Source organism: Thalassophryne amazonica, chromosome 23, assembly GCF_902500255.1.
Source record: "Thalassophryne amazonica chromosome 23, fThaAma1.1, whole genome shotgun sequence".
Classification (NCBI taxonomy): domain Eukaryota; kingdom Metazoa; phylum Chordata; class Actinopteri; order Batrachoidiformes; family Batrachoididae; genus Thalassophryne; species Thalassophryne amazonica.
This window is the reverse complement of record NC_047125.1, coordinates 35,118,204-35,142,631: the sequence shown is the minus strand read 5'-3', so window position 1 is coordinate 35,142,631 and position 24,428 is coordinate 35,118,204. Positions and strand designations below refer to the sequence as shown.

The 24,428-nt window shown below is 45.9% G+C and overlaps 1 protein-coding gene across 3 annotated transcripts; it reads left to right on the top strand.

The window, feature by feature from the left end:
* The first annotated feature begins 1,204 nt into the window (after positions 1–1,204).
* Positions 1,205–9,753, top strand: LOC117505269 (V-set domain-containing T-cell activation inhibitor 1-like). Of its 3 annotated transcripts, XM_034164879.1 has the most exons (5): positions 1,205–1,422; positions 4,387–4,737; positions 4,857–4,985; positions 5,106–5,135; positions 8,115–9,753. In XM_034164879.1, the coding sequence occupies exons 1-5, from the start codon at positions 1,392–1,394 to the stop codon at positions 8,117–8,119; spliced, it is 546 nt and encodes a 181-aa protein (XP_034020770.1). In that variant the 5' UTR covers positions 1,205–1,391; the 3' UTR covers positions 8,120–9,753. The 3 variants fall into 3 exon arrangements, with proteins under 3 accessions (XP_034020770.1, XP_034020771.1, XP_034020769.1); XM_034164880.1 differs by lacking the exon at positions 5,106–5,135; XM_034164878.1 differs by lacking the exon at positions 8,115–9,753 and having other exon boundaries at positions 5,106–5,585.
* The last annotated feature ends 14,675 nt before the right edge of the window (positions 9,754–24,428 follow it).

Sequence of the window (24,428 nt, the reverse complement as noted above, 5' to 3'; positions counted from 1 at the left end):
AGTAATTGTAGTAACAGTAGTAGTAGTAGTAATGGCAGATATAATCGTAGTAGTAATTGTAGTAACAGTAGTAGTAGTAGTAGTAGTAATGGCAGATATAGTAGTAGTAGTAATTGTAGTAACAGTAGTAGTAGTAGTAGTAGTAGTAATGGCAGATATAGTAGTAGTAGTAATTGTAGTAACAGTAGTAGTAGTAGTAGTAGTAGTAATGGCAGATATAATCGTAGTAGTAATTGTAGTAACAGTAGTAGTAGTAGTAATGGCAGATATAATCGTAGTAGTAATTGTAGTAACAGTAGTAGTGGAGTTGAGGAGCGGGACAGAGACAGATGTTCCAGATATTGGTGTCTGTGTGAGTCGGTGGACAACACAAACACACGGGGAGCAAAATCATCTGTGGAACATCTGAAGGCCACAGAGACGGTTCACGTGACAACACACGGCGACAGGCAGAAGAAGAAGAAGAAGAAGAAGAAGACCACCCCACCCCAGGCCATGAAGCTGACAAGGCTTTAACAAGGCACAGACGGTCTGTTTACATGCCAATGCAAAATGAAAAAGACTATCAAAATTACAGTTTAAACCTGTAATTTTTTAATTACAGGTTTAAACTGTAAAATCATGTGTAAAACCATTTACATATTCATTATAATTTTAACAGAATTCCCCTGGAAAACACAGCTGACAGAATTTTTCTGTAAAAACAACTAGATTTTTTTTTTTACAGTGTAAAAGCTGAATTTTATTTCTTGTAAACCAAAACAACCATCACCACATCACGTTTGTCTGCTTATCTTTTATTTAAAAAAAACCACAAGTCACAGACAATATTGTGATATGATAATCTGGCCATATTGTAGGCAAAAAAGAGAGAAATGCTTAAAACTGCGGGGTTGGGGGGAAGCCGAAAGGCAAAAACCAAAAAAAATGTTGAAAAGGCCAGAAGCTGACCGGTTTGATCCATATTCATACTCTCCAAAAACAGTCTGAAGGACCTAAACGACTGTCGACATGGTGAGATGCCGAAGAGCTGCGCTGGTTTTTTAATTTATACTGTTTTAAAAATCTTTTAAATGTGTTATCCTCGGTTTTATTTATACTTGTATTTCTTTCTCTTTTTTTTTTTTTTTACTGATATTAATTTTCTTAAATAAATTCAACCCGAAGGGGGCGCTCCACGACACTGCCATGAAACAGAAAGCAAACAGAAGAAGAGACAGAGGCGCGGCCTTTACTCACAATCGAAAGTAAATATCGTCCGAAGGAAACAAAAATACAATAAAATCCTCAGAACAACAACAATAATAATAATAATAAGAAGAAGAACATTAGTGATAATATTGATAATAACCGAGGCGACGGATCTGAAGCGGCTGGACTTCGAAGTGACGATGTTCGTGGTCTTTGTTTTTCTTCTACACGGTAAGAAACGGATCAGAATCCGGTTTAAAATCAACCTTACGGACAAACCGCGACTCAGTTGCAAAGTCTGGACTCGGGTTCTGCCGGACCCGGTTCGGCTCATAACGGAACTCCAGCGTCCTTTAACCGTTAACCGATTTCCTGTTTGATGGGTGGATCCCCGACATCAGCCACCACAGTAGAGCGACGATTATCCGAACTAACTCCAAATATGACTAAATGAAGTACTTTTATTTAGTTTCGGCGTCAGGGCTCGAAACATCAGATCGTGAAGTTCAGAGAAGGTTGTCTGTGCTCCCACCAAAAAATAGACAGTACTCACAAATGTCCTGAAACATCCCTTTTTTATTGTTTCAGCATTGTAAAGAGAGAGGGAGGGAGAGCGCTTCATGCACCGCTTTGAGAAAGGAGTGCATCTCTGAAAATTAATAAAAGTACTTCATTTAGTCATATCTGGTGTCATTTAGGTAAATCATCACACCCACAATGATCGACAATCAATAATCACTTCCAGACAGGCTGCATGGATCGATTAAGGAATAACCGCCTTGTGTCTGATGATTTGAGGACATTAATGCTGGATTTTTATGGTTGCAAATTGAGTTTTAAAACGGCTATTTGCAACCATAATCATAATCCATACTAACCATAATCACTTAGTCACTTACCTCACTGAACTGCTCACACCACACACTTCCACTAGGACCCGGTCAGGCCAACAGCACTGTCTAGCTCTGCCCAGGACATGGCTCAAGACCATGGGTGATAGGGCCTTCTCAGTGGCTGCTCCCTGTCTATGGAACGCCCTCCCAGACCATCTCACGTTTCCACAGACGGTGGATGCTTTTAAAGAAGGACTCAAAACCTACCTTTTTACTCTGGCTTTTAGCTAAATAATTGCTACTGTTTTATCGCTCTTATTTTGATTTTATTGCTACTGTTTTATTGTTTTTACATTGATTTATAGTCTTTTGTGTTCTTCTGTTTTATACTGTAGCACTTTGGGATTTGGTGTCAAATGTAAAGTGCATTATAAATAAAATTTATTATTATTATTATAATCCAGCATCAATGTCCAAAAATCATCAGACACGAGGGGGTTATTCCCATCCTAATCCAATTCCAACGTTTGCACAGATCCGTGTCCACCACTGAAGGCTACGTCTTAATCCGCATAATAATATAGTTCGTTTAAACTGTTACGCAGACAAAGGGTGTGGTCAGCTCATCAAAGTTACCATAGCAACTGTGTCTTCAGTCAAACTGGAAATTCTGTGAGCAGAATCCACATCAGTACTTTGATATGGTATCTGAAATTAATCCATTTCCACATCGTCATTCCGGCAGTTTCTTTTTCTCTTGGCTGACCGCGCCATTATTTACATCTGTGTAGTAATGCATACAGACAGGTTGCAGAGTAACACATCAAATGTGACACGGTTTTAATATTTTGCCACAGTCAACGCAATATTTTATGGTCTGAAATCTCATACGATTAACCAATCAGATTTACGGAACAAATGTAATTGGATTAGCATGTGTCATAAACTGTCAGAGAGGATTAATCTGTGAACGTACTAATCAGGTCTGGATGATCAGTTAACCAGGATTTTAACAAACATGGTTCCTGCTCCAGGTCCAAACAAGATCCTACCATTAAAAACGGGATCCTACCATTAAAAAGTGGATCCTACCATTAAAAAGTGGATCCTACCATTAAAAACAAAATCCTACCATTAAAAACAAAATCCTACCATTTAAAACTGGATCCCAACATTTCCCTCAAGATCACAACATTTAGAGGATCTTGTTGTTATATGTTTGATTTTATAAGATAGTAACCATGGAAACAGGAGGTGGAGTTTGTTTCATGTGTGATCATCATTATGAGCTCACATAGTCAGGATATTTACATGATATCTAGGATATATACAGTGTTTATAATATTACCATAGTCTAAATATGTAGTCTATATTATACAAATAATGAATGTTTTCACATTCTTTCAATGGTACGAATATTTCATGAGGTGAAAACTGGAACATACCATTGAAAGAATGTAAAAACATTCATTATTTGTTTTATATAACTGCGTAAATAGATCCTTGTCATTTCATATTTTATTAAATTATAAACAACAGAAAAGAGACTTACATTTTGGTGTTCATCACTGGTGCTTAACAGTCCAACACAAACTTTAAATTGGAGTCCAAAATTGTTCTTAGTAAACTTGCAGAAAACATTTCTGACGACGTCGTCGGTGATGCCATGCGCTGACTTCGTGCGCTGACTTTGTGTACCGACTGCCGCCTGGTTTCTCACTCCAGTGAAAAACCGCATGAGAAATGTGTCCAGCTTTTCATCCTAACAGCTCACGGCGTGATGGATTGTCTTTTGTGTTAGAACAATTAGCACCGTCAAATTAGCTTCTCCAAATCGTCTGTCAGCAAAACAAACTCCGCCATGTTTAGCTAACTGGTTGCAGCGTGCAGTGGTGCAAAATGGAAACCAAATTTGCTTGCTAAATGCAACGCAACACAAATGGATTGAATAATCCATGTCACCTGACATACAAAGCACCAATCAAACGAGAAGGATCCCCTCAGCCGTTATATAAAACCTCTGATCCTGCTCACCCAGAAGATGAGGAACTCATTCAGGTGTGTCAGCCAATCAGCAACTAGCAGACACCTGACTGACCCAATCAGCTGTACAGCAGAAAGATCAGGTCAGAGTCCCCGAGGACACTGGAGAGATCATTTTTTGATTTCTAATCAACAATCAATCATTCTGCTAGTCAGCAAAATGACTGACATTATTTTAAAAGTCTGAATTAATGGAAAGACTTTTAGATCCATTAAAATGGACTGGCGTTTAGCCCCGCCCACATTTAGCCTCTGTTGCTGTGTGGGACAACACAGAAGGTCCATGTTTCAAACTAAGAGCCTGCATGTGTCCCTGCAGTTTCCCATCATGCCCTGGGTGTGGATGTGGATGTGAGTGAAGGGGTGGAGTCTGTGGTGCTGCCCTGTAAGATGACTCCGAAAATATCTGATGACTCCACGGTTACGTGGAGGCGCACAGAGCCCTCTATGACTGTCCACGTGCGGCGCAACAACCGTGACCAGCCCAGCGAACAGAACGAGCTGTACCAAACGCGCACAACGCTACGCCCAGACGCCCTGACCTCAGGCAACCTCTCGCTCACCCTGAACAAACCCACGAAGGTCGACAGCGCGACGTACAACTGCATGTTACGTCACAGCGGTGAGCTGACATCTGAGGAAGTCCGGCTGACTGTCAGAAGCACAAAAGGTCAGTATGGGTGGGGTCAGAGGTCACAGAAACAGAGTTGAGGGCCAGCAGCAGTATGCTAGGTCAGGACTGTCCCACACAGGCCACGCCCACTGTTTGTTGTATATTTTGCATTGCAGAGGACGAGCTGGCAAAACAGAGAGACATCGCGGCGGCGTTGGCGGGAATCTTCGGCTTTGTAGCTCTGGGTCTCGCGGTCTTCATCGCCACCATCTGCATGAAGAACCAAAAGAGGCGGAGCCTTTCAGGTCAGACTGGGGCTTATGGGATTGAACCTGAAGCTTTGAGTATGAGGAGGGAAGTGATGTCACACTGAGGAAACACTGCCGGGTCACTGAGTGTGCTGTTTTCTGATTGGCTGTTTACAGGCACATCAGCAGAATTAAAAGCTATGAACGGTGAGGTGTTTTGTTAATGTGTGGTCATGTGACCCGCCCTCCTTCACTTCATCTCAGCGCCGAGCTCAAACTGTTCATAAAGGACAGAAGTCAGCTTAACGAGGCAAAGTAATCAAACGAGATTAATTACAGAAAGAAGCAGAAATAAAACCCCACAAAGGTTCTGACAATCAATTCAGAACATTATCACTGATGAGGAAATCAGAGGCATGTAGGAAAAAGACCCGCTGGTTTCTGATACACGGATCAAGTGAGTCATAAAAAAGAAGTAAGAGGAGTCATTGATTTCAATCAATACATATTTACAAAGGCCTGAATTAATGAAAAAGACTTTGATTCAAATGATTGTACCTTTAAAATGGATTGATGTTTAGTACCAGCAATGCTAACGAGGTCAGTGAGGCGCTAGCGAGGTCAGTGAGGTGCTAACGAGGTCAGTGAGGCGCTAGCGAGGTCAGTGAGGTGCTAACGAGGTCAGTGAGGCGCTAGCTGAGGTCAGTGAGGCGTTAGCGAGGTCAGTGAGGTTGCTACGAGGTCAGTGAGGCGTTAGCGAGGTCAGTGAGGCGCTAACGAGGTCAGTGAGGCGCTAGCAAGGTCAGTGAGGCGCTAACGAGGTCAGTGAGGCGTTAGCGAGGTCAGTGAGGCGTTAGCGAGGTCAGTGAAGCGTTAGCAAGGTCAGTGAGGTGCAAACGAGGTCAGTGAGGCGCTAACGAGGTCAGTGAGGCGTTAGCGAGGTCAGTGAGGCGTTAGCGAGGTCAGTGAGGCGCTAACGAGGTCAGTGAGGCGCTAACGAGGTCAGTGAGGCGTTAGCGAGGTCAGTGAGGCGTTAGCGAGGTCAGTGAAGCGTTAGCAAGGTCAGTGAGGCGCTAACGAGGTCAGTGAGGCGTTAGCGAGGTCAGTGAGGCGCTAACGAGGTCAGTGAGGCGCTAACAAGGTCAGTGAGGCGTTAGCGAGGTCAGTGAGGCGCTAACGAGGTCAGTGAGGCGCTAACGAGGTCAGTGAGGCGTTAGCGAGGTCAGTGATGGCTGGTAGCGAGGTCAGTGAAGCGTTAGCAAGGTCAGTGAGGCGTTAGCGAGGTCAGTGAGGCGTTAGCGAGGTCAGTGAGGCGTTAGCGAGGTCAGTGAGGCGTTAGTGAGGTGAAGGTAACAAGGCACCATTAGCGTGGTAAACGAGAGTTTAATAATGTGCTAAACAAGGCCATGTTAATGTAAACAAATGAGACTGCGTCAACGTGGTTGATGTTAACAAGATAAAAGCTGTGAGGTTAAGGTAAAGTTAACGTAAACAAGGCAAAGTTAACGTAATGAGGCAAAGTTAATGAGGTAAACAAGGTGACGTAATAAGGTAAAATAGGAAAAGTTAACAAGATAAAGAGGTGAAGTTAACGAGGTAACTGAGGTTAAGCTAATGTGATGAAAGAGCTGAATTTAAGGTAAAAGATGTGAAACTAATGATGTAAGCGAGGTGAAGCTAAAGCTAAGAGGTAAACGAGGTGAAGTTAACGAGGGTTGTGTCTTGGTGGTGGTGTGGTTGGTTTAATTTTCTTTTTTTTTTTATGTGAAGTCTCATTTTCTTGCTGCATGTTCTTTGATCCTCAGTGGTGAAACTGTGATGTCATAAAGTAATGAGCGATGATGTCAGTGGGTGTGTCAGGTCTGAGGTGATCTGCAGTCCCACCATGTTCCTGCTCATGTCTGACCTCATGCTTGTCAGGGTTCTCCCCCCAGACACGTTTAGTACAGTGGTGTTGTTGGCGATTATCGCCCGAGGCGGCGCGTTGTCAGTCATTTTGACTGGTTTTAGATGCACTGAAAGCAAGAATAATAGACAAAAAAAATGACACTTATGTTGTAATATCAGTTCTTTTTGTGAATGTGAGGTATAACTGTAAAGCGCTTTGAGCGTCTGATGCAGATGGAAAAGCGCTATATAAATGCAGTCCATTTACCAAAGTTCTTTTTTGCATGTTTCTAAGTTAATAAATGACATTGAAAAGTTTAAAAACACATTAATGTTTGATGGACAGAACATTTGCTCTCCTCTTCAAAAATGGCACACTGGACCTTTAGTCCAGTCAGACAGGCAGAGTTTTCTGTCATGTTGACAGTTTAGTTTTTTCTTTTTAACATTTCTGAGTGGGACTGCAGACTTTTTAAAAACAATATAACCCCTAATTGTCTGGACTAATTTGATTGTCAAATCAGAATCAGATTTATTGCAAAGTAAGTTCTCACATATAAGTAATTTGATCTGGTGTCATTGGTGCAGAAACAACAACAAAAAAAAAATTCTGTAAGAATTAAATCTGCTGTTTTAAAGATGAAACCCAGGATGAAAAACGTTCTGAATCAGTTTTTCCCACAGTTTTTCATTGAGGCTATGTGGTGAAGATGATCGTTTATTAAAACTGCTTTGCTGCTTTTTTTTCCAGCTGTTCACACTGATCCCCCCCCGTGTGTATGAGTGAACGAGAGACTCGTCACTTTCACACCGTCTTTGCGGCTTATTTGAGCAAACTTTGTAAACATGAATTTTTCATGTGTAAAATAAAGCCTTAATGTGTCACACACTACGCAGGCAGAAGGAGCTGTTTTTATTGGAAGACTTTGATGGAGTTTTTGTTCTTTCTCTCTCTGAGCTGTGGTGCTGTGGCTCTGCTCGGCTGCCGGCGTGGGAGGAGCGAGCAGGCAGCAGTCCGTTCAGCACAAACTGCCTGGCCGAATTAAAAAAAAATATCTGAGAGCACGGCACAGTATAACGGTGCTGCGGTGACAGTATAATGGCGCTACGCCGTTGTTCCATTGCCTGGGGAGAACCCTGCTTGTTATGTCACAATGAGCAGAATAAGATCATTGTGCTGTGGTGCTGCCTGCTGGTTACTTATGGCGCTGCAGCTGATTAAACCAGAACACACTGATGATGTCACTGTCAGCAGACAATTGTTGCCATGATGCTGCTTGTGGTGTCTGTGCTCTGCAGAGTAAGGACTCCAAAGTACCACGATGACATCATTACCTGCCGTCTGTCCTCGGAACCTGATCAGCTTCCTGTCCTTCAAACCCCAGTCTGACGTCGACCAGGTGTTTTTGTGCCGTCATTATTTTATTGTTGTCATGGTGATACTCAGGGCTACGGTGGCCAAACAAATACAACACGACCCCCCAAAGAACATGTCATATTAAACGTGTGCAGCAAGTTCTGTTTGTTTTATGAAGCTACTGTTGAATCAGTGCAGGTCTTTGTTCCATTTTCTTTTTTAATTTGGAAGTGTTGTGACCCCTCTTAGCCACCATACGGAGGTGATGTTTTCTCCCATCATGCACCAGGACAGGTTTTTTGGGGGTGGGGGGGTTGACGATATAGGATAGTTAAAATACTAATGCTTAGCAGAATTTACCTTGCAGTGCTAATGTTGCATGCTGTTTATATGAGGTTACTTAATGATGCACCGCTGGGACCAACGCAGAGCTTACACCTAGACCCAGTTTCATAACGCGGTCTGATCTTGTTTAGTCAACTCATCTTTTGCTGTTGTTGCACAAAGTGCTTAATCGGCTAAAGTTTTGTTTACCTGACTGACATTTTTAGTCCGATACAGAGGAGGCTAATCTTACTTTAGTCGACAAAATTTCATTGTCTTACCTCAAAAATAGCAGCTATCGTGTACCACCATTTGATGGAGCAGGAAGGAAGAAGAGCCTCGTGGCGGGAGCGGGTGTTCCGTGAGTGGAATAATCCATTAGAAATGTTTATGGACCCCAAGGTCAGGAGCACTTCTCCTCTGCTGTGATGGACTCGCCCATGTTTGTAGCAGACAGTCAACCCGGAAGTAAACAAAACTCTCGCGCGCTGGAGGCGTTTCTTGGCAACAGCACCTGTGAGGCTGCTATGCCCATGAAAATCGTCGACTGATGTTAAGACGGCTAATCTATAAATTTAGCCATCGATGTGAAATGGAGCGTAGTCGACTAAGTAAGTTTAGTAGACTACAAGATTAGACCGCTTTATAAAACTGGCCCTGGTCCCAGATCAGTTTTGTTTCCAGTCCTCTGGAAGGTGGACATTAAAATGTCTCATGTCCATCATGTCACCTTCACTTCATGGCTTGCATTTGTCTGTGACCTCACTATAACCAGGTTCAGGTCTAAACCTGGTCCGTGTGATGAACCCGGACACACCCGGATGAGGTTTGGTTTGGTTTCGAGTGAGCATGACGTCTCGCTATCACTTTAAAGATCTGCTTTGTTTTTATTTGAACGTGAGGAAGTGAGTGAGGAGGCGTGTAGACCCCGAGAGCGTGACGTCAGTTACTGAGCGTGCTGATCAGGTGAAAAGCAGCGGATGACTGTGACAGGAAGTACAGCAAAAAAATTGAATAAAAACCTGCTCACATGCAAACGATTGTGTTGTTAATGCGCTAGCCTTAGCATGCTTACATCAGCATGACACAACCCTGAAAAGCAGGGTCAGCTGATCCGCCTGTTGCCATGACAGCAAAATAGTAACAACATCGTCTGGAGTAAAATATGTGAATGATTTTTAAAGCTTTAAATTATGTTCCTGTGGAGACATTTTGATTTTGTAATATTTTAGTGGGTTTGTTTTTTTTTTTTTCTGAATAGGAGCTAATGGCGAGTTTGCAAAATGACTTCATTACAAACCCCCCCCAAAAAACTGCTTAAAATGACAATAAAATTGTGTTCAATAAAGACAAAGTCATGTTGTGTTTATTGTTATTAATGTTTGTTTGGATTTATCTGAGTATTGATTATTTTTGTGATTAATGTTATATTAATTATTTAGTCAAAATAGTTTAACAGTTTTCTGACTGAGTAACTTCAAATAGCTACTAAATCAGATTTAAAGCAGATTATGTGGTTTAAGACTATTTTAGGACTGATTTTCGTTCCCATGTCTGGGCACTACCGTACTTTTAAAATGCATTTTTGTATAGACTATAACCCTTATGAACTTTGGGTTAAACGTTCTCTGCAATTTATTCTGCAGTTTTTTTTTGTTTTTTTTGTTTTTTTTGTCACAAGCCATAATCGATAGTATAAATAAAAACAAACAAAATTGTATGGTGCTAGTCTTAGGTGTTTTACTGATCAACATTCACTTTAGGAACACAAATCTCTCATGGATATGATAAAATTTTAGACAAGTCTTGATGAATTATTACAATGAAATGTGAATTTAGACAATGAAATCTTGCACATTTGTGGAAAAATGCTTCTTCAACTTATATATTACACATGGTGAATTTTGACACACACACACACACACACACACACACACACACACACACACACACACACACACACACACACACACACACACACACACACGTACGTGTCTAATCACTGTCAGAGACATCATCCCATGTAGCTACATGTTCTGTTTCCTTCTGAACATTCACACAGATTGAAAACAGACCAAGACACAGAGACTTGGGTGTCTGCTCGTGGCCCTCAGAAGCATCAGACATGAAGACTCCAGTCATGTGGTATACTGACATAACATGGTCGTGTGGGTGCCTCTGAAGCTCCTATAATCCAAGCAGTCAGATTATACAGTTCAAGTGGCACAACACATTTAACTTCAGTCACATTTAAGTCATCAGATGTTGGTGGCCACGGACACGTCAGGTTTGGGAGTCGGACAGGAGCCTCTTTAACATCACTGATGCACAATAAGTTGTCTTTGTGTCCTCTGCAGTTTGCCAAGCAGCTTCTGTACTGGCTTTTTTCAGTGTCACTTTCTGCTCGTCTTACCTGTTGGTGACTGTGGATTCTGGACCTGATGGCTGACGTAGCCCGTGGACCCAATGGATGACGTAGCCCGTGGACCTGAAGGATGACGTAGCCCGTGGACCTGAAGGATGACGTAGCCCGTGGACCTGAAGGATGACGTAGCCCGTGGACCCAATGGATGACGTAGCCCGTGGACCCAATGGATGACGTGGACCCGATGGCTGACGTAGCCCGTGGACCTGATGGATGACGTAGCCCGTGGACCTAATGGATGACGTGGACCCGATGGATGACGTAGCCCGTGGACACAATGGATGACGTGGACCCGATGGATGACGTAGCCCGTGGACCCAATGGATGACGTGGACCCGATGGCTGACGTAGCCCGTGGACCCGATGGCTGACGTAGCCCGTGGACCTGATGGATGACGTAGCCCGTGGACCTAATGGATGACGTGGACCCGATGGATGACGTAGCCCGTGGACACAATGGATGACGTGGACCCGATGGCTGACGTAGCCCGTGGACCCGATGGATGACGTAGCCCGTGGACCTGATGGCTGACGTAGCCCGTGGACCCAATGGATGACGTGGACCCGATGGATGACGTAGCCCGTGGACACAATGGATGACGTGGACCCGATGGCTGACGTAGCCCGTGGACCCGATGGCTGACGTAGCCCGTGGACCCGCTGGATGACGTAGCCCGTGGACCTGATGGATGACGTAGCCCGTGGACCTAATGGATGACGTGGACCCGATGGATGACGTAGCCCGTGGACACAATGGATGACGTGGACCCGATGGATGACGTAGCCCGTGGACCTAATGGATGACGTGGACCCGATGGATGACGTAGCCCGTGGACACAATGGATGACGTGGACCCGATGGATGACGTAGCCCGTGGACCCAATGGATGACGTGGACCCGATGGCTGACGTAGCCCGTGGACCTGATGGATGACGTAGCCCGTGGACCTAATGGATGACGTGGACCCGATGGATGACGTAGCCCGTGGACACAATGGATGACGTGGACCCGATGGCTGACGTAGCCCGTGGACCCGATGGATGACGTAGCCCGTGGACCTGATGGATGACGTAGCCCGTGGACACAATGGATGACGTGGACCCGATGGCTGACGTAGCCCGTGGACCTGATGGATGACGTAGCCCGTGGACCTAATGGATGACGTGGACCCGATGGATGACGTAGCCCGTGGACACAATGGATGACGTGGACCCGATGGATGACGTAGCCCGTGGACCCAATGGATGACGTGGACCCGATGGCTGACGTAGCCCGTGGACCTGATGGATGACGTAGCCGTGGACCTAATGGATGACGTGGACCCGATGGATGACGTAGCCCGTGGACACAATGGATGACGTGGACCCGATGGCTGACGTAGCCCGTGGACCCGATGGATGACGTAGCCCGTGGACCTGATGGCTGACGTAGCCCGTGGACCCAATGGATGACGTGGACCCGATGGATGACGTAGCCCGTGGACACAATGGATGACGTGGACCCGATGGCTGACGTAGCCCGTGGACCCGATGGCTGACGTAGCCCGTGGACCCGCTGGATGACGTAGCCCGTGGACCTGATGGCTGACGTAGCCCGTGGACCCGATGGCTGACGTAGCCCGTGGACCCGATGGCTGACGTAGCCCGTGGACCTGATGGCTGACGTAGCCCGTGGACCCGATGGCTGACGTAGCCCGTGTATGAGCTTATCTGCAGCCAGTGGTGTCAAAAGTACACACATTTGTTACTTAAGTAGAAGTATAGATACTGCAGTTTAAGTTGAAGTATCAACTTGACCTCTTTACTCAAGTAAAAGTGAAAAAGTATGTGCTCCAAAACCTACTTAAAGTATAAAAGTATAAAGTAACCTTTAAAAAAAAAAAAAAAAAAAAAAAAAAGGTAGATGCCACTATATGAATTGAAAGCTTAATTTAAAAACTGATTCGTTCTACATGTGGCCCAAGACCCAAAACCCAAAATTACCCCCCAACACCACCTGCACGAAAATGTTTAAATTCTAGAAGCTCTGAAATGCAATATGGGACTATTCCAGATGATAAACTGCAGTGAGTGCAGCATCCATTTAGTGAGGAAAAAACTCAACTTTCCTTATTCCAATTCATTTCAGTAGTATTCTGCTCTTACTGTTGGGAAAGTGTAGTGACACGGACCCACAACAGGGGGCGTAAATGAACGGACAATGGAAGGAGTCAAATTATAACACTTTACTGGTGTGAATGTCACAACCAAACACAGCAGAATCAGAATGTGCAACAGTCAATTAATAAAAGGTGTCGTGTGGGCAGGCTCGACGATAGGAGACGCCCGTCTGGAAACGAACCGGAACCACACGATTTCCTCCGCCACCTGAACCCGAGGAATACTGGAGCCGCCAAGTCCCGGAGTCCCCAGGTGGCCACCTTCCCGGCGTGTCGGATACTGCTGGCAGAAAGCAAAAGACAGTCAAAGGGTGGGTGTGTGAACACCCAGTAACAATGGTGGGAATGCCACCTCCACCTCTCACTCAGCGCGTTGCAGCGGTCTCAGCTGAAAAGGAGCGCCGTCTTGCACAGCCTCCTCAAAAACGACCGGTTCTCCTGCAAACACTCACAATAATAGATTTATCGATCTCACAAAAAGGGGCTGAGAGTATTACCTCCAGATGAAGATGATATCTTGGCAGTTTGGTGGAGGTGTCTTCCTGCTTTTATACCAGATGTGTTGATTAGTGACAGCTGTCACAGATGATGGGTGACAGCTGTCACCACGGCTTGTTCCTGAGGCGGCAGCGCCCTCTCGTGCCTGAAGCCCGCACTTCAGGCAGGGCGCCTTCTGGTGGTGGGCCAGCAGTACCTCCTCTTCTGGCGGCCCACACAACAGGACCCCCCCCTCAACCAGGCTTGTCCGGGTGGCGACGATAGAAATCGGCCAGGAGGGCCGGGTCCAGGATGAAGCTCCTCTTCACCCAGGAGCGTTCTTCGGGTCCATACCCCTCCCAGTCCACCAAATACTGGAAACCCCGGCCCATTCGACGGACGTCCAAGAGCCGGCGAACTGTCCAAGCCGGCTCCCCGTTGATAATACGGGCAGGAGGCGGCGCCGGACCGGGTGCACAGAGGGGTGAGGTGTGATGCGGTTTTACCCTGGAGACAAAGACCGGATGGATCCGCAGTGAGGCCGGGAGTTGGAGCCTCACTGCGGTAGGACTGAGGACCTTGAGGATGGGGAAGGGTCCAATGAAGCGGTCCTTCAATTTGGGGGACTTGACCTGGAGAGGAATGTCCTTGGTGGAAAGCCACACCTCCTGCCCGGGCTGGTAAGTAGGGGCGGTGGACCGTCGACGGTCTGCATGGGCTTTAGCCCTCGTCCGGGCCCTCAACAAGGCCGAACGGGCGGTGCGCCACACCCGACGGCATCTCCGCAGGTGGGCCTGGACCGAGGGCACACCGACCTCTCCCTCCACCACAGGAAACAAAGGGGGCTGGTACCCCAGACACACCTCGAATGGGGAGAGGCCGGTGGCAGAGGACACCTGGCTGTTATGAGCGTACTCGATCCAGGCCAGATGTTCACTCCAAGCCGTCGGGTGTGCGGAGGTCGTGCACCTGAGGGCCTGCTCCAGTCTGCGGGTGATACCCAGACAAGAGGCTTACAGTGGCCCCCAGTTCCCGGCAGAAACCTCTCCACACCTGCGAGGAGAACTGGGGACCGCGATCCGAAACAATGTCTGTTGGTATCCCATGCAGCCGGACAACATGGTGGACGAGGAGATCCGCCGTCTCCTGGGCCGACGGGAGCTTCGGGAGGGCCACGAAGTGGGCTGCCTTGGAGAAACGGTCCACTATCGTGAGGATGGTGGTGTGCCCCCGGGACGGCGGGAGGCCCGTGACAAAATCCAGACCGATGTGGGACCAGGGGCGGTGAGGCACAGGAAGTGGCTGTAGAAGTCACTGTGCCTTCTGGTGGTCAGTCTTGCCCCTGGCGCAGGTGGTGCAGGCCTGGATGTAAGCCCGGACATCAGTCTCCAGGGACGCCCACCAGAAGCGCTGCCGGACCACTGCCACGGTCCTACGCACCCCTGGGTGGCAGGAGAGTTTGGACCCGTGACAGAAATCCAGGACGGCAGCCCTGGCCTCTGGTGGGACGTATAGTCTGTTCGTCGGTCCTGTTCCGGGCTCCGTGCCAGGGCCTCCCGGACGGTCTTCTCCACGTCCCAGGTCAGAGCAGCCACGATAGTGGACTCCGAGAGAATGGGTTCCGGTGGATCCGACAGCTCGGTCTTGACTTCCTGTTCACGCACCCGGGACAGGGCATCCGATCTTTGGTTTTTGGTCCCGGGGCAGTAGGTGATCCGGAAGTCAAAACGGCCGAAAAACAGTGACCAGCGGGCTTGCCTGGGGTTCAGTCGCTTGGCGGTCCTGATATACTCCAGGTTCCGGTGGTCAGTGAAAACCGTGAAAGGCACTGACGCTCCCTCCAGCAGGTGTCTCCACTCCTCAAGGGCCTCTTTCACCGCAAGGAGCTCTCGATTCCCCACGTCATAGTTCCGCTCTGCTGGGGTCAACCTGCGGGAAAAATAGGCACACGGGTGAAGAACCTTATCGGTTTCTCCGCTCTGGGATAGCACGGCTCCTATCCCCGAGTCAGAGGCATCCACTTCAACCACGAACTGGCGACCAGGATTGGGCTGCACCAAGACCGGTGCAGTCGAGAACCGGCGTTTCAACTCCCTAAACGCGGCTTCGCACCGATCCGACCAGGTGAAGGGAACTTTTGGTGAGGTCAGGGCCGTCAGGGGGCTAACAACCTGACTATACCCCTTAATGAACCTCCTGTAGAAATTTGCGAAGCCGAGGAACTGTTACAGCTTCCTACGGCTTGTCGGTTGGGGCCAGTCTCTCACCGCTGCGACCTTGGCCGGATCCGGGGCGACGGAGTTGGAGGAGATGATAAACCCCAGGAAGGACAAAGAAGTGCGGTGAAACTCACACTTCTCGCCCTTCACAAACAACCGGTTCTCCAACAACCGCTGCAGGACCTGACGTACATGCCGCACATGGGTCTCAGGGTCCGGAGAAAAGATGAGTATATCATCCAGATATACGAAGACGAATCGGTGCAGGAAGTCCTGCAAGACGTCATTAACCAAAGCTTGGAACGTCGCGGGGGCGTTAGTGAGGCCGAACGGCATGACCAGGTACTCAAAATGACCTAACGGGGTGTTAAATGCCGTCTTCCATTCGTCTCCCTTCCGGATCCGAACTAGGTGGTATGCGTTCCTAAGATCCAACTTTGTGAAGATTTTGGCTCCATGCAGGGGGGTGAACACTGAATCCAACAAAGGCAACGGGTATCGATTGCAAACCGTGATCTCGTTCAGCCCCCGATAATCAATGCATGGACGAAGACCGCCATCTTTTTTCCCCACGAAAAAGAAACCCGCTCCCATCGGAGAGGTGGAGTTACGGATCAGCCCGGCAGCTAAGGAGTCCCGGATGTAGGTCTCCATCGATTCGCGCTCAGGTCGGGAGAGGTTGTACAGCCTGCTAGACGGGAACTCCACGCCTGGCAACAAATCGATGGCACAATCATATGGACGGTGCGGGGAAGAGTGAGTGCCCGATCCTTGCTAAAAACGTCAGCAAGATCGTGGTACTCAACCGGCACCGCCGACAGATTGGGGGGTACTTGGACCTGCTCCTTCGCCTGGGAACCGGGAGGAACCGAGGATCTCAAACACCTCCGATGGCAGGTTTCGCTCCACTGTACCACCACCCCGGATGGCCAATCAATCCGGGGATTGTGTTTCAACATCCAGGGGAACCCCAGAATCACACGGGAGGTAGAAGGAGTCACAAAAAACTCAATCTCCTCCCTATGATTCCCTGACACTACCAGAGTTACTGGTGGTGTCTTGTGTGTGAGTAAAGGGAGTAGGGTACCATCTAGTGCTCGCACCTGCAATGGTGTAGGTAGCACCACCAGAGGGAGCCCTACCTCCCTGGCCCATCTGCTGTCTAACAGATTCCCTTCTGACCCTGTGTCTACCAGTGCTGGGGCCTGAAGGGTTAAATCCCCACTAAGGATTGTAACTGGGAGTCGTGCGGCAATATGTGTGTGTCCCACGTGAAGTTTTTGGCCCACCCTAAGCCCAGTCTCTAGGGGCGGGGTGTTGGTGTTTAACCGTTCGGGGCAATCGCTCAATTGATGCTCCATTGAGCCACAAACAAAACACGCCCCGCGTGGAAACCTCCTCTGTCTATTAGGTGGTCTAAATGTGGCCCTGCTCGTGTCCATAGCTTCGTCAGCAGGGTGAGCTGTCGCCCCACGGGACGTAGAGGCCAGGGAGCGTGGGAAGGGCGGACCCTTCTCGGACCCGGAAGGAAGAGGGACGGCGCGCGCCCGGCCACGTCCTTCGTTTCGTTCCCGACGGCGTTCCTCCAACCGATTGTCTAACCGTATAACGAGATCAATAAGCCCATCTAATTCCCGCGGTTCATCCTTGGCCACTAGGTGCTCCTTTAGGACTGACGACAGTCCGTTTACAAAGGCGGAGCGGAGCGCAGCGTTATTCCAGCCGGACCTCGCAGCCGAGATGCGGAAGTCGACTGCATAAGCGGCTGCGCTCCGGCGTCCCTGTCTCATCGACAGCAGCATGGTTGAAGCGGTCTCTCCCCTGTTAGGGTGATCAAACACAGTTCTGAACTCCCTCACAAACCCAGTGTACGTGTGAAGGAGCCGTGAATTTTGCTCCCAAAGCGCCGTAGCCCAAGCGCGTGCCTCTCCCCGAAGCAGAGTGATCACATAAGCTATTTTGCTTGCGTCTGACGCATACATGACGGGACATTGTGCGAAGACGAGCGAACACTGCATAAGAAAGTCCGCGCACGTCTCCACACAACCTCTGTACGGCTCAGGAGGGCTTATGTATGCTTCAGGGGATGGTGGGAGGGGTTGTTGGACCACCACTGGAACGTTAATATCTAGCACAGGATCGACAGGAGGAGGAGCTGCAGCAGCGCCCTGAGCGCTCGCTGCCACTTGCACGGAGAGAGCCTCCACCCTGCGGTTCAGGAGGATGTTTGCTCGGCTATTTGATCCATTCGAGCCGTAAAGGTGGTGAGAATATGCTGTAGCTCACCAATCACGCCTCCTGCAGATGCCTGCGCTCCCTGCTCTCCCATTGGTTGTTCAACAACCTGGTGACGCCCCTCGGAGTCCATGACGCTGGCCGAGATATCCTGTTGGGAAAGTGTAGTGCCACGGACCCACAACAGGGGGCGTAAATGAACGGACAATGGAAGGAGTCAAATTATAACACTTTACTGGTGTGAATGTCACAACCAAACACAGCAGAATCAGAATGTGCAACAGTCAATTAATAAAAGGTGTCGTGTGGGCAGGCTCGACGATAGGAGACGCCCGTCAGGAAACGAACCGGAACCACACGATTTCCTCCCGCCACCTGAACCCGAGGAATACTGGAGCCGCCAAGTCCCGGAGTCCCCCAGGTGGCCACCTTCCCGGCGTGGTCGGATCTGGTACTGCTGGCAGAAAGCAAAAGACAGTCAAAGGGTGGGTGTGTGAACACCCAGTAACAATGGTGGGAATGCCACCTCCACCTCTCACTCAGCGCGTTGCAGCGGTCTCAGCTGAAAAGGAGGCGCCGTCTTGCACAGCCTCCTCAAAAACGACCGGGTTCTCCTGCAAACACTCACAATAATAGATTTATCGATCTCACAAAAAGGGGCTGAGAGTATTACCTCCAGATGAAGATGATATCTCGGCAGTTTGGTGGAGTGTCTTCCTGCTTTATACCAGATGTGTTGATTAGTGACAGCTGTCACGGATGATGGGTGACAGCTGTCACCACGGCTTGTTCCTGAGGCGGCAGCGGCCCTCTCGTGCCTGAAGCCCGCGACTTCAGGCAGGGCGCCTTCTTGGTGGTGGGCCAGCAGTACCTCCTCTTCTGGCAGCCCACACAACACTTACTAGAGGCAGCAGTTTTCTAGTTTGTCAGATAGTTTCTGGAGGAAATCACTGAAGAAATTAACACATTGAAAATATGGTTTTGACTGAAACCAACTGTCATTAAACTTAAATAAGACAGGGAGAAGTGGAGGTGGAAGAGTCACTAGGTGTTCACAGGAAACATTTATTTCTGTATGTATGTATTTATTTATTTATGTATGTTCATTGTTAGTTGCTTTTATATTTTATTTTCTGTTGTGTTTCTATTCAGGTTCTTTTTGTCTCTTTCTCTGAAATTGTATATAATAATTATCATTAGATTATTAATATATAAACAAAAATAAATTTAAGAAATATTCCAATTTGAAAACAAATGCACCCGAACGTGAAGACAGCTGGAACTGCTTCATGCTAACTTTTAACATTGAAAATGCCATAGACATGCTAACGCGTTAGCATCGTTCCCGTTTTTAAGTTATAAAATACATCTATCAACTGTTTCAGAAGACCATAACAGGTCGTTGTAACATAGAAAAGGTAAATAATACTCACAGAAGTATGCTCTTTAGGGTTTTAGCGGGGGGAAGTTAAGCGAAAGAAAGAAAGAATAAACGAAACAATAGGTCGAAGCATTGCTTCAATCTGCGAACCACTGCTTCGATTGGTTCAAAATCCATTCCTTTATCTTCATTGATCCATGTTTCTGATATAGCAATTATGTTAAATATTTTTTAAATTGACTTAAATATTCTTTATTGTTGTTAAAGTTTGCATACAGACTTCTGCTGTTGAAATGGATTATTGATCATTTGTTATCCGTTTTAATGATCCGATTAAACTGTTCATCTGTATAATAGCAACAACTGTCATTGATATTTGAGAAGAAATTATTGTCCGGGTCTATATCGTGCTCCAAGTCCAGTACATTGTGGTCTGTGTATTTAAATGTTCTCAGTTCTACTTTTCCATGATCAGCAATCCTTTGAGTTACATCCTTCTTGTCTCCAGATGTAGATGATGTAGTAGATGAATAGGTTCCTCTGGTCTGTGTCATGGTGTTGTGATGTGTTTGTGTCCTCATACCTTATTGGTCGTATTTGTCCAGTTCCTCGATGTTCCTGATTACCATAACCTTCACTTGTTCTGGTGTTCCGTTCAATTTGATGAATGTTTTTCAGTTGGATGTCCATGTCTGTTGAATTTTTCCCTGCTTTTTTTAAGAAACGAGCTTTCCTGGCGATGTCTGTGTTTCTTTTGATCAGATGTTCATTGATGAATACGTTTGTTCCTTTGAGTTTCCGTCCCTGTTTTAACAATGCCATTTTATGTTTTCTGTTGACAAACCTCATTATAACTGCTCGCTTGTCTCCATCCTCTCTCCTGGGCAGGGGGTGGCACGCTTCAATGTTATTACAGTCCATTTGAATACCTTTAGATTGCAGGAAGTCAGCCACCTGTTGTTCCACTGAGCTGGCCTCCTGCTCACTGGCCTCCCCTCCGCTGTCTTCTGACACTGCCCGTGCATAGGATCGAGGTTTAAGATGAATTCCTGTAATAATAACGTCGTTCATCATACACGGTTCCCCAGGTACACCAGACGCCGGTCTTTCTCTGCATTCTGGATCCGGAGAGCCTTCACGTCTTCCACCAGCTCCATAATGGATTTCTGCTGCATTTTAACAACAGAGATTTCCTCAGACAAAAAGTCCAGGGACTTCTTGATATCGTCTCCCTCCTCCGCCGTCAGTGCCTTCTTCGGACCCATGGTCAGATAACTCCGCGCTGGCACCTCGGGCTTCAGGTGGAGCCGCGCCGGTGGATGCGCTGCGCTGCGCTGTGCTCATCCACCGGCGCTGAAGCCAAGAGTAATGAGGCTGTTTGTTTTAAAAATGTAAGGAATAGAAAGTACAGATACTTGTGTGAAAATGTAATAAGTAGAAGTCAGAAGTAGGCAGAAAAATAAGTAAAGGAGTAAAGTATAGATACCTAAAAAGTGTACCTAATTACAGTAGTGAAGTATTTGTACTTCGTTACTTGACACCTCTGTCTGCAGCAAGTGTCTCGGCGAGAACCAGCTCACTTATATTGCACTTGTTGGGGGGTGAAACACTAGCTGAGGGAAGTCCAGGGTCAGCCTGCAACATATCAATACAATATTGGATTAGCGTTTTTAGAGTATAAGATTATTATTTGAGATATTTAATTCTGTGTGTTTATTCTGTTGGGTAAAGTGTCCTAGTGTTCCATGAAAGGGGCTAAACTTGAGCCATTATTACAAATTACATTTACCATTATAGAATTTTGGGATGGGGGGGGATAGTTACAACATTGACATCTTGAGTTCAGCAGCTATGAGAGTCATAACAAAGAGGCAAAAACATTATGAGCTTGGAGAGCGGTTCAAACTTATTTAGAATGATTTATCATTTAGAACTGCTGCAGTGTTTTTACTCCAGAGTTGACAGACGGTGTATTTCAGTTACATTACCTGCAGTTTGAAGCATCAGTGTCCTCGGGCTCGTTCACGACACTGATGAACTTTCATCTGAGCCGATTCTTTGCCTGATGATCTGCTCACAGAAGATCTTGTAGCTGACGTCAAAGGTCGGCTCATTTCTGAAACACATGCACACGATTAAATAATGGAAAACATTGTACAACAAACACTGTGTCTGTAGACAATATATGAAGATATGTTCAGTCTGGGCAAATTATTACATTGACCTCATAATGTCATGTCTGACGTTTCGTCTTCTGTGGTCCCAGTAACTGTTGCAGTGGACTTCATCAAGAACCTGGTGTACTGGTGGTAACAGGACTTGTGATATCGAACTTCCACATAGTCTTTAATATGTAAAAGTCTCCCAAGTGTCTTTTTTCAGCAACAGACCTTTAATGAAGATAATTACACAGTGTGTGTATTTGTGTGTATGTGGGCTGTTTTACAATCAGGGTACATAAGTGTAAAAAATTTTTTTGAACTCTATTTAACCATTTAACACATTAAACATAACATTTCCTGACACATTTCCCACAAAGTAAGAAGGTTTTCTTTGTTTTTTCCTTTTTTTTTTCACTTTTCTCTTTTTTTTTTCTTCTTTATATATATATATATATATATACACACACAATGATTTAGGGGTATAGTAGATAACGTCTATAAATGGTGGCTAAGGTAGATTTTCCAAAGAGTAATACAGGAACAGTATTTTATCATACTTCTCATCAAACATCCACGTATCTCGAAATACATGCCCATTTTTGCTCAAAAGTGTCCATGGATAGCTGGAGATTTACAGTCATTCGCTCCATTATATAAACATTTTTCAGTCTCTGTACCCATTGATCTATAGTTGGCGGTTTTACATCTTTCCAGTTCACCGTAATCATTTTCTTTGCTATCAGCAAAAGAATCCTCAGTATATATCGCTGATCTGCATTACAACCCCTGGCAATAATGATGGAATCACCGGCCTCAGAGGATGTTCATTCAGTTGTTTAATTTTGTAGAAAAAAAGCAGATCACAGACATGACACAAAACTAAAGTCATTTCAAATGGCAACTTTCTGGCTTTAAGAAACACTATAAGAAATCAGGAAAAAAGATTGTGGCAGTCAGTAACGGTTACTTTTTTAGACCAAGCAGAGGGAAAAAAATATGGAATCAATCAATTCTGAGGAATAAATGATGGAATCACCCTGTAAATTTTCATCCCCAAAACTAACACCTGCATCAAATCAGATCTGCTCATTAGTCTGCATCTAAAAAAGAGTGATCACACCTTGGAGAGCTGTTGCACCAAGTGGACTGACATGAATCATGGCTCCAACACGAGAGATGTCAATTGAAACAAAGGAGAGGATTATCAAACTCTTAAAAGAGAGTAAATCATCATGCAATGTTGCAAAAGATGTTGGTTGTTCACAGTCAGCTGTGTCTAAACTCTGGACCAAATACAAACAACATGGAAAGGTTGTTAAAGGCAAACATACTGGTAGACCAAGGAAGACATCAAAGCATCAAGACAGAAAACTTAAAGCAATATGTCTCAAAAATCGAAAATGCACAACAAAACAAATGAGGAACGAATGGGAGGAAACTGGAGTCAACGTCTGTGACCGAACTGTAAGAAACCGCCTAAAGGAAATGGGATTTACATACAGAAAAGCTAAACGAAAGCCATCATTAACACCTAAACAGAAAAAAACAAGGTTACAATGGGCTAAGGAAAAGCAATCGTGGACTGTGGATGACTGGATGAAAGTCATATTCAGTGATGAATCTCGAATCTGCATTGGGCAAGGTGATGATGCTGGAACTTTTGTTTGGTGCCGTTCCAATGAGATTTATAAAGATGACTGCCTGAAGAGAACATGTAAATTTCCACAGTCACTGATGATATGGGGCTGCATGTCAGGTAAAGGCACTGGGGAGATGGCTGTCATTACATCATCAATAAATGCACAAGTTTATGTTGATATTTTGGACACTTTTCTTATCCCATCAATTGAAAGGATGTTTGGGGATGATGAAATCATTTTTCAAGATGATAATGCATCTTGCCATAGAGCAAAAACTGTGAAAACATTCCTTGCAAAAAGACACATAGAGTCAATGTCATGGCCTGCAAATAGTCCGGATCTTAATCCAATTGAAAATCTTTGGTGGAAGTTGAAGAAAATGGTCCAGACAAGGCTCCAACCTGCAAAGCTGATCTGGCAACAGCAATCAGAGAAAGTTGGAGCCAGATTGATGAAGAGTACTGTTTGTCACTCATTAAGTCCATGCCTCAGAGACTGCAAGCTGTTATAAAAGCCAGAGATGGTGCAACAAAATACTAGTGATGTGTTGGAGCGTTCTTTTGTTTTTCATGATTCCATCATTTTTTCCTCAGAATTGAGTGAGTCCATGTTTTTTTCCCTCTGCTTGGTCTAAAAAAGTAACCGTTACTGACTACCACAATTTTTTTCCCCTGATTTCTTATAGTGTTTCTTAAAGCCAGAAAGTTGCCATTTGAAATGACTTTAGTTTTGTGTCATGTCTGTGATCTGCTTTTTTTCTACAAAATTAAACAACTGAATGAACATCCTCAGAGGCCGGAGAGTCCATGATTTTTGCCAGGGGTTGTAAGGAATGGCTCCCAACAGGAACAACATAGGTTCTGGGACAACATTTATTCCTAAAATAGTGTCTATCTCTTTTTTTAATGTTGTCCCAATATTCCTTTATTACTGGACATTCCCAAAAAATGTGTGTGGTGTCTCCAATATTTCCACAGTTCCACCAACATAGTGCTATAGTAGGATTTTTTACAAATGAAGAGATGGTAAGAGGAGTATAAAAGTATCTGATTTTCACTTTCCAGTCAAATTCCTTCCACAATTGGCTATTAATTCCCTTATGGCAACCTGTACATATGTCATTCCATGTAGAGTCTTCAGTTATTATATTCATTTCCAACTCCCATTTTTCCTTGATATAATTTGTGTTTTGCACAGTGTCAGTTATCAACCTTTTGTATATATTAGATATGTGT